This window comes from Oncorhynchus mykiss, chromosome 17, assembly GCF_013265735.2.
Source record: "Oncorhynchus mykiss isolate Arlee chromosome 17, USDA_OmykA_1.1, whole genome shotgun sequence".
NCBI lineage: Eukaryota > Metazoa > Chordata > Actinopteri > Salmoniformes > Salmonidae > Oncorhynchus > Oncorhynchus mykiss.
Genome location: NC_048581.1, coordinates 76093261 through 76109859, shown reverse-complemented (window position 1 = coordinate 76109859; position 16599 = coordinate 76093261). Strand labels below are relative to the sequence as shown.

General features: G+C 42.7%; 1 protein-coding gene across 1 annotated transcript; it reads left to right on the top strand.

Moving 5' to 3' along the window:
- Positions 1–1450: 1450 nt before the first annotated feature.
- mdfic2 (MyoD family inhibitor domain containing 2) lies at positions 1451–16244 on the top strand. Its single transcript, XM_036948355.1, has 4 exons — positions 1451–1562; positions 1865–1963; positions 7352–7573; positions 10650–16244. Exons 1-4 carry the CDS (start codon positions 1460–1462, stop codon positions 10904–10906), a joined length of 681 nt encoding a protein of 226 aa, XP_036804250.1. The 5' UTR covers positions 1451–1459; the 3' UTR covers positions 10907–16244.
- The last annotated feature ends 355 nt before the right edge of the window (positions 16245–16599 follow it).

Genomic DNA, 16599 nt, shown 5'->3' with positions numbered 1-16599 from the left:
GTGATACAGTGAATGAAAAGTGAAATAACCTGTCTGTAAACAATTGTTGGAAAAACTACTTGTGTCATGCACAAAGTAGATGTCCTACCAGACTTGCCAAAACTATAGTTTGTTAACAAGAAATTTGTGGAGTGGTTGAAAAACGAGTTTTAATGGCACCAACCTAAGTGTATGTAAACTTCCGACTTCAACTGTATTTGCATTTTATTGATGGGAATTTGAACACAGAGATACCGTGATGCCATTCATCCACTGCCATCACCTCATGTTTCAGCATGATAATGCATGGCCCCATGTCACAAGGATCTGAACACAATTTCTGGAAGCTGAAAATGTCCCACTTCTTCCATGCATACTCACTTGACATGTCACCCATTGAGCTTGTTTGGGACGGTCTTTATCAACGTATACAACAGAGTTCCTGCCAATATCCAGCAACTCTGCACCGCCATTGAAGAGGAGTGGGACAACATTCCACAGGCCACAATCAACAGCCTAATCACGCTACATGAGGCAAATAGTGGTCACACCAGATACTGACTGGTTTTCTTATCCACACCCCTAACTTTTTCTTAAGTATCTGTGACAAACAGTCATGTGAAATCCATATTTTTTTATTTTTAATTTAACCTTTATTTAACTAGGCATGTCAGTGAAGAACAAATTCTTATTTACAATGACGGCCTACACCGGCCAAACCCAGACAACGCTGGGCCAATTGTTTGTTGCCCTATGGGACTCCCAATCACGTGTGATGCAGCCTGGATTCGAACCAGGGTGTCTGTAGTGACGCCTCTAGCACAGAGATGCAGTGCCTTAGACCGCTGCACCACTCAGGAGCTAAGGGCCTAATTAATTTATTTCAATTGACTAATTTCCTTATGTGAACTGTAACTCAGTAATATCGTTGAAATTGTTACACGTTATGTTTATATTTTTCTTCAGTGTAGAAAACACAGGCAAATGATGTTTTGACTGCACTGGGCCTTTAAAATGGCCACATTGTCTCTATGCCCATGGTAAAATGTGTAGAATTGCAGGAAATTAACTTTGAAATACATTATTTTCTCACCATCATCAAGAGGACAAGAGGTGGACCACAAACATCTTTTGCGCAAGGTGGTTTTGGATTCCCCCCCAACCAAATCTCGCTAAGGGCCTTCAAAAGGCTAGAGCTGGCCCTAGAAGTAGAGGATGAAAAACAGAAGTGTTTTGGCCATTCAGGACCGGAAATGAACAGCCCTGCTGTAAATGAAACACCAGACTTCGTCTGACATAAGACTGTTGTCCATCTTGCCATCTCCTGGAGCCGTGAGACACTTAATTTCTCACACGCTGGTAGGCTACTCACAGTCTGGTTTCAGAAAGTATTTGTTCAGTTAGCTGTATACGCAGAGAGGTTGCTATAAGCCTTTTGCAAACGTCATCATAATGATAGGGTGGGTCTGGGTCATGCCAAATGGAACTTGCGCGAGAGATTGCAGGAGTGCATGATGTGTGTATGATGATCCCGGCGAATTCGGTCCACAAGGAGCCTGACCATCTGCTGACAGTTTCCACAGGTACAGTACGCTGCATTTCTTTTCATTCACACAACGAATTGGTTTGATGCAGAAAACTATTGATTGACATTTGATGCTTGCTTGCCTTCATATTCTACCTGTTATCTCGAGGATGAGCAGATGGTTTGTGATCCTAGAGACAGACAGTGCATTAACAGTTTCATTAACTTGTAGATATGTTTGCCTTTGAACTCTTGACTGTTTCACTGCATGAATGTTTATCCAAAACTGTAATTTGAAGTTTTTGACCGATGATCAATCAATTCTGTGTTATTAATACAGCCTATATTTGATTTATGCAGCAATGGATCTGATGGCAGATCAGAAAACCAGAACAGAGGATGAACGTGGAAAAGAAATGGAAAGGAAAGGTGGAAATAAATGCTCTTTGGTAAGAGATGGTAAGTTTTCTAAAACTAATTAACTTTATCTTATTGAAACAAATATCTAAAAGCAATGTTCTTAATGTCAAATATCTGACATTGTTTATTATTTACATATATAACTATTATGGTTGGCTTGATACAATACAGCCAAGTGAACACACTACTCAACCTAGTCTCAGAGCATTTTGTATTATTCTGTATGTAAATCCGAAACACTCATTTAGCATGATATGTTACGTTTCATATGGTATGTATGAATTTGTGGATATCCATCACCCATTTCATACTATATGTTACACATTTGCAAAACGTTCAATATGTTATGAATTTGTTAAACATTCTACAATAAATGTTACGAATTCGTAAAATGTATGATATGTTATGAATTCTAGCTAGGTGGCTAACATTAGCTAAACTAGAGGTTCAAATCAAAATCAAATTTATTTGTCACATACACATGGTTAGCAGATGTTAATGCGAGTGTAGCGAAATGCTTGTGCTTCTAGTTCCGACAATGCAGTAATAACCAACGAGTAATCTAACTAACAATTCCAAAACTACCACCGTATACACACAAGTGTAAAGGGATAAAGAATATGTACATAAAGATATATGAATGAGTGATGGTACAGAGCGGCATAGGCAAGATGCAGTAGATGGTGTCGAGTACAGTATATACATATGAGATGAGTAATGTAAGGTATGTAAGCAAAGTGGCATAGTTTAAAGTGGCTAGTGATACATGTATTACATAAAGATGCAGTAGATGATATAGAGTACAGTATATACGTATACATATGAGATGAATAATGTAGGGTATGTAAACATTATATTAAGTAGCATTGTTTAAAGTGGCTAGTGATATATTTTACATCAATTCCCATCAATTCCCATTATTAAAGTGGCTGGAGTTGAGTCAGTGTGTTGGCAGCAGCCACTCAATGTTAGTGGTGGCTGTTTAACAGTCTGATGGCCTTGAGATAGAAGCTGTTTTTCAGTCTCTCGGTCCCAGCTTTGATGCACCTGTACTGACCTCGCCTTCTGGATGATAGCGGGGTGAACAGGCAGTGGCTCGGGTGGTTGTTGTCCTTGATGATCTTTATGGCCTTCCTGTGACATCGGGTGGTGTAGGTGTCCTGGAGGGCAGGTAGTTTGCCACCGGTGATGCGTTGTGCAGACCTCACTACCCTCTGGAGAGCCTTACGGTTGTGGGCTGAGCAGTCGCAGTACCAGGCGGTGATACAGCCCGACAGGATGCTCTTGATTGTGCATCTGTAGAAGTTTGTGAGTGCTTTTGGTGACAAGCCAAATTTCTTCAGCCTCCTGAGGTTGAAGAGGCGCTGCTGCACCTTCTTCACGATGCTGTCTGTGTGGGTGGACCAATTCAGTTTCTGTGATGTGTACGCCGAGGAACTTAAAACTTACTACCCTCTCCACTACTGTCCCATCGATGTGGATAGGGGGGTGTTCCCTCTGCTGTTTCCTGAAGTCCACAATCATCTACTTAGTTTTGTTGACGTTGAGTGTGAGGTTATTTTCCTGACAGCACACTCCGAGGGCCCTCACCTCCTCCCTGTAGGCCATCTCGTCGTTGTTGGTAATCAAGCCTACCACTGTTGCGTCGTCCGCAAGGTTAGCGCTAAGTTTAGGAGTTAGGTTAAAGGGTTAAGGTTAGGTTAGGTTTAGTTAGGTTTTGTTGAAGGGTTAGCTAAAAGGGTTAAAGCTAGCTAACATGCTAAGTAAACTAAGTAAACAAAAAAGAAACGTCCTCTCACTGTCAACTGTGTTTATTTTCAGCAAACTTAACATGCGTGAATATTTGTATGAACATAACAAGATTCAACAATTGCGACATAAACTGAACAAGTTCCGCAGACATATGACTAACAGAAATGGAATAATGTGTCCCTGAACAAAGGGGGTGGGTGGGTCAAAATCAAAAGTAAGAGTCAGTATCTGGTGTGGCCACCAGCTGCATTAAGTACTGCAGTGCATCTCCTCCTCATGGACTGCACCAGATTTGCCGATTCTTGCTGGGAGATATTACCCCACTCTTCCACCAAGGCACATGCAAGTTCCCGGACATTTCTGGGGGAATGGCCCTAGACCTCACCCTCCTATCCAACAGGTCCCAGACGTGCTCAATGGGATTGAGATCCGGGCTCACTTCTCTGTTATTGCACTATGTTCAGCTGTGCGCATGGTGATTGAACGGGCTACCAGGAGCAGATTTTTTTACATGTTTTTTAATGCGAACAAGTTCTCATTTACAATTGCGACCTGGCCAAGATAAAGCAAAGCAGTTCGACAGATACAACAACACAGAGTTACACATGGAGTAAAACAAACATACAGTCAATAATAAAGTATAAACAAGTCTATATACAATGTGAGCAAATGAGGTGAGAAGGGAGGTAAAGGCAAAAAAGGCCTTGGTGGCAAGGTAAATACAATATAGCAAGTAAAACACTGGAATGGTAGTTTTGCAATGGAAGAATGTGCAAAGTAGAAATAAAAATAATGGGGTGCAAAGGAGCAAAATAAATAAATAAATAAAATACAGTTGGGAAAGAGGTAGTTGATAGGGCTAAATTATAGGTGGGCTATGTACAGGTGCAGTAATCTGTGAGCTGCTCTGACAGTTGGTGCTTAAAGCTAGTGAGGGAGATAAGTGTTTCCAGTTTCAGAGATTTTTGTAGTTCGTTCCAGTCATTGGCAGCAGAGAACTGGAAAGAGAGGCGGCCAAAGAAAGAATTGGTTTTGGGGGTGACTAGAGAGATATACCTGCTGGAGCGTGTGCTACAGGTGGGAGATGCTAAATGTATGTGGACACCCCTTTAAATGAGTGGATTTGGCTATTTCAGCCAAACCCGTTGCTGACAGGTGTATAAAATCGAGCGCACAGTCATGCAATCTCCATAGACAAACATTGGCAGTAGAATGGCCTTACTGAAGAGCTCAGTGACTTTCAATGAGGCACCGTCATAGGATGCCACCTTTCTAACAAATCCGTTTGTAAAATTTCTGCCCTGCTAGAGCCGCGAAGTGGTAGGCCACACAAGTTCACAGAATGGGACCGCAGCGTGTTGAAGCGCGTAGTGCGTGAAAATCATTTGTCCTCGGTTGCAACACTCACTCCCGAGTTCCAAACTGCCTCTGGAAGCAACGTCAACACAATAGATTTTTGTCGGGAGCTTCATGAAATGGGTTTCCATGGCCGAGCAGTCTCAAACAAGCCTAAGATCACCATGCGCAATGCCAAGCGTCGGCTGGAGTGGTGCAAAGCTCGACGCCATTGGACTCTGTAGCATGGAAATGAATTCTTTGGAGTGATGAATCACACGTCACTATCTGGCAGTACAACAGACTAATCTGGGTTTGGGGGATGCCAGGAGAACGCTACCTGCCCCCATGCATAGTGCCAACAGTTTGTTGGAGGAGGAATAATGGACTGGGGAAGTTTTTCATGGTTCGGGCTAGGCCCCTTAGTTCCAGTGAAGGGACATCTTAACACTACAGCATACAATGACATTGTAGATGATTCTGTGCTGCCAACTTTGTGGCAACAGTTTGGGGAAGGCAGTGTCCTGTTTCAGCATGATAATGCCCACAAGCACAAAACGAGGTCCATAAAGAAATGGTTTGTCGAGATTGGTGTGGAAGAACTTGACTGACCTGCAAAGAGCCCTGACCTCAAACCTATCGAACATCTTTGGGATGAATTGGAATGCTGACTGAGAGCCTAATAGCCCAACATCAGCAGCCGACCTCACTAATGCTCTTGTGGCTGAATGGAAGCAAATCTCCGCAGCAATGTTCCAACATCTAGTGGAAAGCCTTCCCAGAAGAGTGGAGGCTGTTAAGAGGTGTCCACATACTTTGGTCATGTAGTGCAGCTAGTTCCATCCCAACTTTTCATGAAAAAAGCTTCTGAAAGAGGCATTGTAGAAAGTGTAGCATGGAGGCAACAGTTAAAAAATGTATCTCATGCCTGCAGGCCATATTTCTCTATTAGCTAATGGGCACAGACCAGCTGCAGTAGTTACCTCATTTATTAGCTTACCCAGGGGCATCTCAATGATTTTCAGCTCTGGTACGCGGCAGACTTCATTGATTCTGTAACTCCATGCATTTTCCTACTATGTCTCCTTTTGACTACTTAGTATAGAAAAAATAATGTGTATTCCTGTTTGGAAAATGTGTCCAATATGTTAATAAATCATAGGACATTACATGTTAAATAAAAGGGAGACAAAAGTTATGGTAAATAAGTCATTTAGAATAGGTGGTAGAAAAATAAACAGGGAAGAGCAGCCAAAGCAATAATTCATTAATAAGCATTGAAATCGGTCTGTGAAAAGCAGATAGATCAACTATTCTGTTCCCTGTAAAACTGGAGATACAACTGATGAGATCATCAGAATCAAAGTGAAATATACCAAAACTGGGATGTACAGTACATCACTGCGGCTTAGCTTTCAGAATAAATAAATTGTGCACATTGAACAAGTTACAAATAAACACTTCCTACCACTTCTCAGTGATTAGCATTGCTGGAAAATATAGACATACAGCAAAGTTCTAAGTAATGTTAGCACTAATAGTGTTCAACCCCATAATGGGAAAGGGAAAGGGGGATACCTGGTCAGTTGTACAACTGAATGCCTTCAAATGAAATGTGTCTCCGCATTTAACCCAACCCCTCTGAATCAGAGAGGTCGGGGGCTGCCATAATCGACATCCACGTCGAACGGCACCTGGGGAACAATGAGTTAACTGCCTTGCTCAGGGGCAGAACGACAGATTTTTACCTTGTCAGCTTGGAGATTCATGAAGGTGATCCTAGTTTGCACACTACAAGGTACTGAAATTATACTGAATTACCTAGACCACCACACATCTCTATCACAAGATAGAGTGGAACCAAACTGTAGAGTGGTACCTGCTAAAGCCCCTAACAGCTGGAAGTGCATGTCTGGTTTCATCACTGTGTAGATTTATGCTGTGGAAACTATGCTGCAATAGAGGATAGTTTAAAACCAAGCCTAGATGTTATTCTGTGCTGGGGAATGGACAGTTGTCAAGTTCAAGGGAGGTTATTCAATCTAAACTCTTTATAAGAGTTTTCAATCAATAATTTCCCCCACTGGATAGCTACATTGTTTTTCAGTGTATCCTGCTTCCCTGTTAAGTATTTTGTGAATGACAGTTTATTTTAATGGAAACGGACAGGGGCGCAACTTTCACTGGGGACGGGAGGGACATGTCCCCCTCACATTCTGAAATTGAAAAATAACAAATTATATTATGTCCCCCCCACAGAGTTGTGTGTGTGCGTGCGCATGGGTGGAATTAATACTCAATTGTGTGGATACTCAGAATATATTATTTCCTGTTTGATAGGGGAGGTTCTTAGCGAGGCCCCAGTCAGTGTCCGGAAGCTGAGCGTCATTCCAGAGAACGAGCCAGATCCAGGGAAAGCTGACACAGACCAGGCCTCCCATGATCCTCAGCTGCCCAGGGAGAAGGACAGCTCCACTTCTCTTTTCACTGTGAACAAGTACAGCAGGAACTCCTCCTCATCAGACTCTCTCTCCACCTCCTCTCATCAGACTGACACAGGAGGTAAGTCACACAAGTTGCATTCACACCAGCCTCATGATTGAACAATTACAATGTTATAATACACACCACAGTCCAAGTGACAAAGACAAAGTTCCCCTAACACTGGTCTCTGTTTCATGGAAATTGTCTTCTAGAAACAGGTAGTCAGGACATTATCAATAGGATGTGAAGCAGCTCAAGACAAAGCTGTATACTTAATTCACATCCTGTATGGTCAAGCCACAGACTACTGGTTGATGATGTCTGTAGCCCACTACTTAGTAAGAATTTAAAATGCGACCTATTACTAGCTTAATATTTTACTCTGCTGTAAGCATGTTTAAATGCATTTTTATTATACATTATTAAAATGTGTGAATAATTCAGATACAGAAACGACAGTAGAAGAAAATCCTATAATGTAAAGATTTGTCACTTAATGAAGCAACACAATTGATTGCATATGTACTTGAATTATTTAAAACATCGATAAGGAAAATTGCGATGCACTGATTAGATACATATTTATTAAGCAATTGATTCAAAATGATATTTCACTACATAGTTGAAGAGCTGTTGGTTTATGGGATAGATTATGAAAGTTAGCCTTTTTTTTTGTTTGTTTATAGAATGTATTTGGACACTTATCCAAATAGCCTGGCATATGTTGCATAGCTAGTTATACTGCACTTGTGTGTTGCAAAGCTGTTTATATTATAGCATTATCTCCTAATTCTAACTGATTAACAGTTATAAAGACCAACTCCCAATGCATTTCTCAACAACAACCCACATTATTGCTGTCTCTTCATGGTCATCATTTTAGCCCAGTGACCTCATGTTAAATGGCACCCAGAGGGTAGCATTTTTGCCAAGGGTGCTGGGAAGACCCACAGCACGTTGTTTCAGAGCAGCCACGGTGCAACTTTAGAATGTTCCTAGTGGAAGACCCATAGAGGCTGATGGTAATTGATTACGTCTCCAAACAGCTTCCTCAGTTGTCTCCCTGTAAAGGAGTGAGAGGTGATTTGCTAAATTATGCATGTGTAAAGGAAAGCCCAGGGAGAGCGTGGAAGCTTTTAAAATGTTCAAAACAATAAGTGAGGACTGACAGCATGCAGGTCTTTTAGGAGCACAGTCGATCTATGTCCTGAAGACAAATCCCAAGGTATAGGGGCTGGCTGTTGGAAGCATTTATTACAGCACAGACTTTTAAATGGGTCACAGTTATGGATTGTCTAGGCTGCAATTTTTTTTTAGGAGATAACATTTTCCTGTCACATTTTTGGGAATATAATGTCCTTAAATAGACATCTTAATACATTCATAGTACAGTGCCTTGCGAAAGTATTCGGCCCCCTTGAACTTTGCGACCTTTTGCCACATTTCAGGCTTCAAACATAAAGATATAAAACTGTATTTTTTTGTGAAGAATCAACAACAAGTGGGACACAATCATGAAGTGGAACAACATTTATTGGATATTTCAAACTTTTTTAACAAATCAAAAACTGAAAAATTGGGCGTGCAAAATTATTCAGCCCCTTTACTTTCAGTGCAGCAAACTCTCTCCAGAAGTTCAGTGAGGATCTCTGAATGATCCAATGTTGACCTAAATGACTAATGATGATAAATACAATCCACCTGTGTGTAATCAAGTCTCCGTATAAATGCACCTGCACTGTGATAGTCTCAGAGGTCCGTTAAAAGCGCAGAGAGCATCATGAAGAACAAGGAACACACCAGGCAGGTCCGAGGTACTGTTGTGAAGAAGTTTAAAGCCGGATTTGGATACAAAAAGATTTCCCAAGCTTTAAACATCCCAAGGAGCACTGTGCAAGCGATAATATTGAAATGGAAGGAGTATCAGACCACTGCAAATCTACCAAGACCTGGCCGTCCCTCTAAACTTTCAACTCATACAAGGAGAAGACTGATCAGAGATGCAGCCAATAGGCCCATGATCACTCTGGATGAACTGCAGAGATCTACAGCTGAGGTGGGAGACTCTGTCCATAGGACAACAATCAGTCGTATATTGCACAAATCTGGCCTTTATGGAAGAGTGGCAAGAAGAAAGCCATTTCTTAAAGATATCCATAAAAAGTGTTGTTTAAAGTTTGCCACAAGCCACCTGGGAGACACACCAAACATGTGGAAGAAGGTGCTCTGGTCAGATGAAACCAAAATTGAACTTTTTGGCAACAATGCAAAACGTTATGTTTGGCGTAAAAGCAACACAGCTGAACACACCATCCCCACTGTCAAACATGGTGGTGGCAGCATCATGGTTTGGGCCTGCTTTTCTTCAGCAGGGACAGGGAAGATGGTTAAAATTGATGGGAAGATGGATGGAGCCAAATACAGGACCATTCTGGAAGAAAACCTGATGGAGTCTGCAAAAGACCTGAGACTGGGACGGAGATTTGTCTTCCAACAAGACAATGATCCAAAACATAAAGCAAAATCTACAATGGAATGGTTCAAAAATAAACATATCCAGGTGTTAGAATGGCCAAGTCAAAGTCCAGACCTGAATCCAATCGAGAATCTGTGGAAAGAACTGAAAACTGCTGTTCACAAATGCTCTCCATCCAACCTCACTGAGCTCGAGCTGTTTTGCAAGGAGGAATGGGAAAAAATGTCAGTCTCTCGATGTGCAAAACTGATAGAGACATACCCCAAGCGACTTACAGCTGTAATCGCAGCAAAAGGTGGCGCTACAAAGTATTGACTTAAGGGGGCTGAATAATTTTGCACGCCCAATTTTTCAGTTTTTGATTTGTTAAAAAAGTTTGAAATATCCAATAAATGTCGTTCCACTTCATGATTGTGTCCCACTTGTTGTTGATTCTTCACAAAAAAATACAGTTTTATATCTTTATGTTTGAAGCCTGAAATGTGGCAAAAGGTTGCAAAGTTCAAGGGGGCCGAATACTTTCGCAAGGCACTGTATGTCCTAATTTCAGTTATTAATTAAATAAAAATGAACAACTTATAAAGTTAAAGGGCTCAGCATTATCTATGTATAGTTTAATGTTGTACTAGAATCTGATCGCACTTAATGTTCTCCCCTGTTTTTCCCTCTTCCTCTCAGCTGACTGTGCAGGGATTGTCCTCAACTGCCTCTTCTGTAGGTTCTACGATCTGTTCCTTATGTTGCCAAACTCCTGTGATGAAGTCACTTATTGCTGCTGCCCTTCCTACAGACAGTACTCCTCCTCAGTGGAGGCCATACCTAGCAATGACTGCAACTGTAACTTTGACTTTGACTGTGGCCTGTTTGACACCTGTCAAGAGACAGGTGAGTTTCTGGAGCTGGCTATGGAGCTTTCTGAGATCTGTTATCGCTAGCTATCCTTAACGTTATGGGCTGAAGAACAAGGAGGCTAAGCTAGGGCGAACCTGAAGTCATGGCACAGCATATGTTCAACAAATAGGCCTAAGAATATGCTGCTAACATGGGGACCTGGACTGATGTTGAACTGGGAATGTACAAGGCTTTAACAGTCAGCCACACCTTGCAGTTAAGAGAGAATGGCTGCTCTTCAACCTCTATGAACAAAATAAATAATCCTTTTCATCATGGACTTGCATTCACTGAAGGATGGTAGAGGGGTCAAACCATGACCTTTAGACGGGTCAAACCATGACCTTTACTAGTTACCTTGTATCAGCACGACATTGACCTAGCTTGTTGCATGTGTAGTATTGTATGTGTTAGCATATCTAAGCCTATGTGTGCTGAGGTCCTAACTGCAGAGAACAGTGAGGTACACAGTGGACAATGCCTGCTCTGAGGGTTGTGGATTCCACCCCTGAAGTGTTGTACACCAACAGACACCTCAGCTTCTGCATGTCAGTTCCCTTTTCTTTTTTTCTGAAATGCAAAAAAAATCTTAAAGCCTTTCGTGTTCACAGGTCTATTTCAATATAGTGTCATTGTTACCACAGAAACAGTTGGAGATGGCATGTCTAGGACATGTCTAGGACACTCGTCCCATCGAACTCTGTTCGTGAAGATGGTCCTCTCAAGTGGCGGCTGACTGTGTGGATCACTTCAATCTGAAATGGGTCCTTGTCATATAATAGTACATGGACACTGGAGTATTGGTGGGTATCTCACTCTCTCCAGGTAAAGTACACAGCAAGAGCAGCATGAAGTAATGCATCATCTGTTTCTCTGGGAGGTCAAGCAGACAGGGCCCGTCTACTCTTCATCACCATGGACACCGAGGGTTATTATTTTCTCTGGGAGGTCAGGCAGATAGGTCCCGTCTACTCTTCAGCACCATGCACACCGAGGGTTATTATGTTTCTCTACTCGCTAAACATTTATTTTCTGTTATCAGATGTGAGGACCAACAGTGTAATCCTGCTGTACAAACAAGAAGAAAGTCACAGCCCAGTTGTCTGAGACACTGAGCTCATGTAATACTGTTGTATTGTTTGCTGAGAGTTACGAAATCATACCGGTTTATATGAAAATGCATATGGAGAGTATTTGTGAAAAAACACGAAAGCTTTTGATTGTGAACCTTAGGCTAAACTATTGTATGAAAACTGGATCTTGACGTTTTAAAAGAACTTAACCACAGTATGCTAAAATTAAATTGGTGACACTCCTGCCTAGACCGCAGTACAGTAGAACAAATAGTAGCACTGTATGCAGACACCTAATGACCATGTATAGTAAGCATTTTGTGCAGAATGAGAACGCTGCTTGTGACCAATTTGCTTATTAACTGCAGCGGCACAATTACAAAGCTGACTACTCCAGCTAATACTGCACCATAAAATCTATTGAAGGTCCTTTGTGGGTTTTTTAAACATAAAGTGTGTCTGCATAAACAGATGCTTGGCTTAAACTGAAAACATCTGCCCGTCTTAAACTCGCTGGAACTCTTTCAAATTACCTGATAGCTTGGGGAGCAGCATGGGTTTTAGGATCTCTAATGCATTTTAATCACATCCAAATGGCCTGTCTTTTAGAGCCCCGGTTCACAGGATGTCCCAGCTAGATGTCCCAGCTCAGTCCAGGAGGAGGTCAAGTGGCTGTCATTGCTTTGTACTGTACCACATGCATGCGGTTAAATGGCTGCTCACAGAATAGTGTTAACCCATTATATTGCACGTCTCACCACTGTTCACAGCTGAACTCACATCACGTGTGCAAAGAGTCTAATCTTTTAACATCGGCTTTGTTATTGTGGTTGTATAATGATGTGCTGGGATAATTTTCCATTATTGTGTTTAGTGATGCTAGACTTGCATTAAATAAAGTGTATCTTGTTATCTGCTGTGTTAGCTGGCATGTTGACATGCATCTCTGCTCTCTAATCGGATGTGAGTTTTTCTTTGGAGTTTGAGGCCCCAATCGCTTTATTCTTGTGATGCAGGCTCTTCCTCCAGAGTACACAGCCCTAATACAACCTCCCCTCAGACCCTCTCACACAGCCCTAATACAACCTCCCCTCAGACCCTCTCACACAGCCCTAATACAACCTCCCCTTCAGACCCTCTCACACAGCCCTAATACAACCTCCCCTCAGACCCTCTCACACAGCCCTAATACAACCTACTCTGAGACCCTCTCACACAGCCCTAATACGACCTCCCCCCAGAACCTCTCACACAGCCCTAATACAACCTACTCTGAGACCCTCTCACACAGCCCTAATACAACCTCCCCTCAGACCCTCTCACACAGCCCTAATACAACCTCCCCTCAGACCCTCTCACACAGCCCTAATACAACCTCCCCTCAGACACTCTCACACAGCCCTAATACAACCTACTCTGAGACCCTCTCACACAGCCCTAATACAACCTCCCCTCAGACCCTCTCACACAGCCCTAATACAACCTCCCCTCAGACCCTCTCACACAGCCCTAATACAACCTCCCCTCAGACCCTCTCACACAGCCCTAATACAACCTCCCCTCAGACCCTCTCACACAGCCCTAATACAACCTCCCCTCAGACACTCTCACACAGCCCTAATACAACCTCCCCTCAGACACTCTCACACAGCCCTAATACAACCTCCCCTCAGACACTCTCACACAGCCCTAATACAACCTCCCCTCAGACACTCTCACACAGCCCTAATACAACCTCCCCTCAGACCCTCTCACACAGCCCTAATACAACCTCCCCTCAGACACTCTCACACAGCCCTAATACAACCTCCCCTCAGACCCTCTCACACAGCCCTAATGCAACTCAGAGTGGCCTCCTGAGGAACAGCAACATTAAATATTAACATAATGTGTTTAGTCGTTTTTTTTATTTCAAACTGCAGGTTTGTCAGCATCTTGTGTACTCTTTCTCAAGATTCAGTCCGTGTGGAGATGTCTTCCCTGGAGATGTGTTCCTTTCAAAGGCTTTATGTAGCCCTGTGCCGTTGGAATAATTTAGGTATGTTTTTCTTATGTTCTTTCTGTGTTAATATTGACAACATTTTCACTGTGATTTAAAAAAACAAATGGAGCATTATAAGTGCATTTAGGTATTGCTTACTGTACCTTGAAGTGCAAAATGTATCCGTCGGAGAAGTGAAGATTGTTTGGGTGTGTTGGTTGGGTATACGTCATTGCTGACACAAATGTTGATGCATGTGTTTCTCATTAGGCCCTGTATTTCGTCTGTCAAAATCTTTCCTTTTTATCTCAAATTACACCCATATTGAAGAATGCACAATCCTTATTTTCGATAACTGCTGTGCTTCAGAGAAAGGTAATTGTAGATGATTACAGGAACATGTAAAAGCATTTTGTGGATTGTACTTTTGCTATTGTCTCAGTTTAGTTTACATGTCTGATGTCACTATTACTCCTTTAAATGAACTTGACCTTACTCTTTGAGGAATGGCATGTGTGTGCTATGTGCATCCTACCCAATTAGGCCAGAGGCACTGGAGCAGTAGAAACTAACACTCCCACAGCATCCTCCAGGAATTGAGCCTGACACTACTGCCTTTCTTGAATCTATATTTGGGCCATGTGTGTGGATCTGTGTCACTCAAGAGCACAGGCCCAATCTACAGTAGAGAAAGTAGAGTGAGCTCTGGGCCTGTGGGCTGCGTGTGCCAAGGCACAAAAGGAGCTCCCTCCCAGCAGGCACAGCCGTACCAACCAGGCCCTGGGCAGACTTTTATGATACCTTTCAATCAGCAGCTGATTCCCATCTGAAATGACAGGTGATTTGACTCAGCCTCCAATTAATGGCCTCATTTGAACAATTAAGAGCAGGAGGAGGAAGGGAAAATCTCATGTACTGACTACTGAATGAAGGCTGGAGGCGTAGTGATGATAGCCTGATAGTAGAAAAACACTGCTATCTCATCATCATCACAGTCCCCCTCACTGAACGTAACTGATGCCCATGGTATCTTCCCAGGTTGGGGGGCCCTAACACTCTACCAGGTGTTGTCCCGTACTCTAGTTGGGTCCCAGACCTCTGTAAGGGGTGGGTAAGGGAAATGGAGGATGGGTAGGGAGGGAAGTTGAATTTAGTTTGGGGTCGGCAAACATGGCAGGGGATGATGGATGACATCAAACTCGCCTTGGCCCCCATCCCCTCCCCTCCTGTCTTCACAGCGTAGAGGAAATTAAAGAGCTGTGTAGCAGAAGAAGGAGGGGGGAGTAGGGGGTGATTTAGAGTGTGGCGCAGGGGGATGGGGACCTGGCGCATTGGAGTTAATTACTGAATAATGAGGAACAATTTATTGTGTTCTTGTTAGAGACATCAAAACGCTGGATGCTGCCTACAGAAAAAGAGCCTCTCGCTTTATACGTCCCACTAAATGCAGTATTTAACTTGGAGTCATTAAAGAGGCACTGCCTTGCCTCGTTCCAGTCAGCAGTGGAGAGCAGCTTCCCAGGGCTTATGAAGGAACAGCTAACACTGTCCTAACGCCAGGTACCTCCTAAGTGCCTCTCCTCTGGAGAATGTGTTCAAAGAAATAATGAGAATTGCATTAGCTGCAGATCGATCTCTCCCGTATCTTCCATTCTTCTGCTGATGAGCATGGCATAACTACTCCTATTCACCTTTCAACCCCTGCAAATATACACAGACCTACTGTAAAAGGGCTTGTGATTCCCCTCAGGGAATGCGCTTGTTGTCATGTTCATGACTGTTACGGAATCCAGATGCCTTTGGTTTTAAGTTTAAATGTCATGGAGCAGTTTTAGACATACTGTCATCCAGTTCGGAAAGAACAAATGTATCATAAAAAACATCTGAGTATAGCTGCTACTGTACATTGAAATCACGTCTTCCACCATATCTTGAGTACAGTATATCATACTCATTAGAAGACAAGCTAGCTGTTAAATGGTTATCCAATTTGCACAGAGCATAATACATGCACCTTGATGATGTATTCTATAGAGCAGTGGTTCCTAACTCCGGTTCTCCAGTACCCACAAGAGTACACATTTTGGTTGAAGCCCCAGACAAACACACTAAATTCAACTTGTCACGGGGTTGATGATTAGTTGACAAGTAGAATCAGCTGTGCTTGTCCGTGGTGTCAGATGTGGTGTTAGATGTGGTGTGTGAAGCAGACACACTCTTTGATGTGTTAAATATGAGATCTGACCACAGAACAAAGCAGCTGTCAGACACAGACTGTTGTCAGAGGCAATCCACGCCAATTATTATTGAGTATCTGTCATGCATGATTCAGAGGCTCCAAAGATACTGAGGAATGCCTAAGGCAGGATTTCCCAAACTCGGTCCTAGCCCCCCCCCCCCCCCCCCCCACCCCACCCCCCTCGGCGCACGTTTTGGTTTTTGCCCTAGCACTCAACAGTTGATTCAAATAATCAAAGCTTGATGATGAGTTCATTATTTGAATCAGTTGTGTAGAACTAGGGCAAAAAACTAAATGTGCACCCAGGGGTGACCCCGGGACCGAGTTTGGGAAACCCTAGTCTAAAGAGATTATGGTACTACTGACATTCAAAAACTCTTTACAAATAAACATGACTGGTCAAATTGTAGTGGAGGCAATTGTTTCGTGTGACATATCACATAT

Bases quoted from the DNA above. Each gene is read 5' to 3' on its own strand.
- mdfic2 (XM_036948355.1), top strand. From the start codon at position 1,460: ATGGAACTTGCGCGAGAGATTGCAGGAGTGCATGATGTGTGTATGATG. The intron at 1,563-1,864 runs GTACAGTACGCT...TGATTTATGCAG, and splicing joins TCTGCTGACAGTTTCCACAG to CAATGGATCTGATGGCAGAT. The intron at 1,964-7,351 runs GTAAGTTTTCTA...CCTGTTTGATAG, and splicing joins ATGCTCTTTGGTAAGAGATG to GGGAGGTTCTTAGCGAGGCC.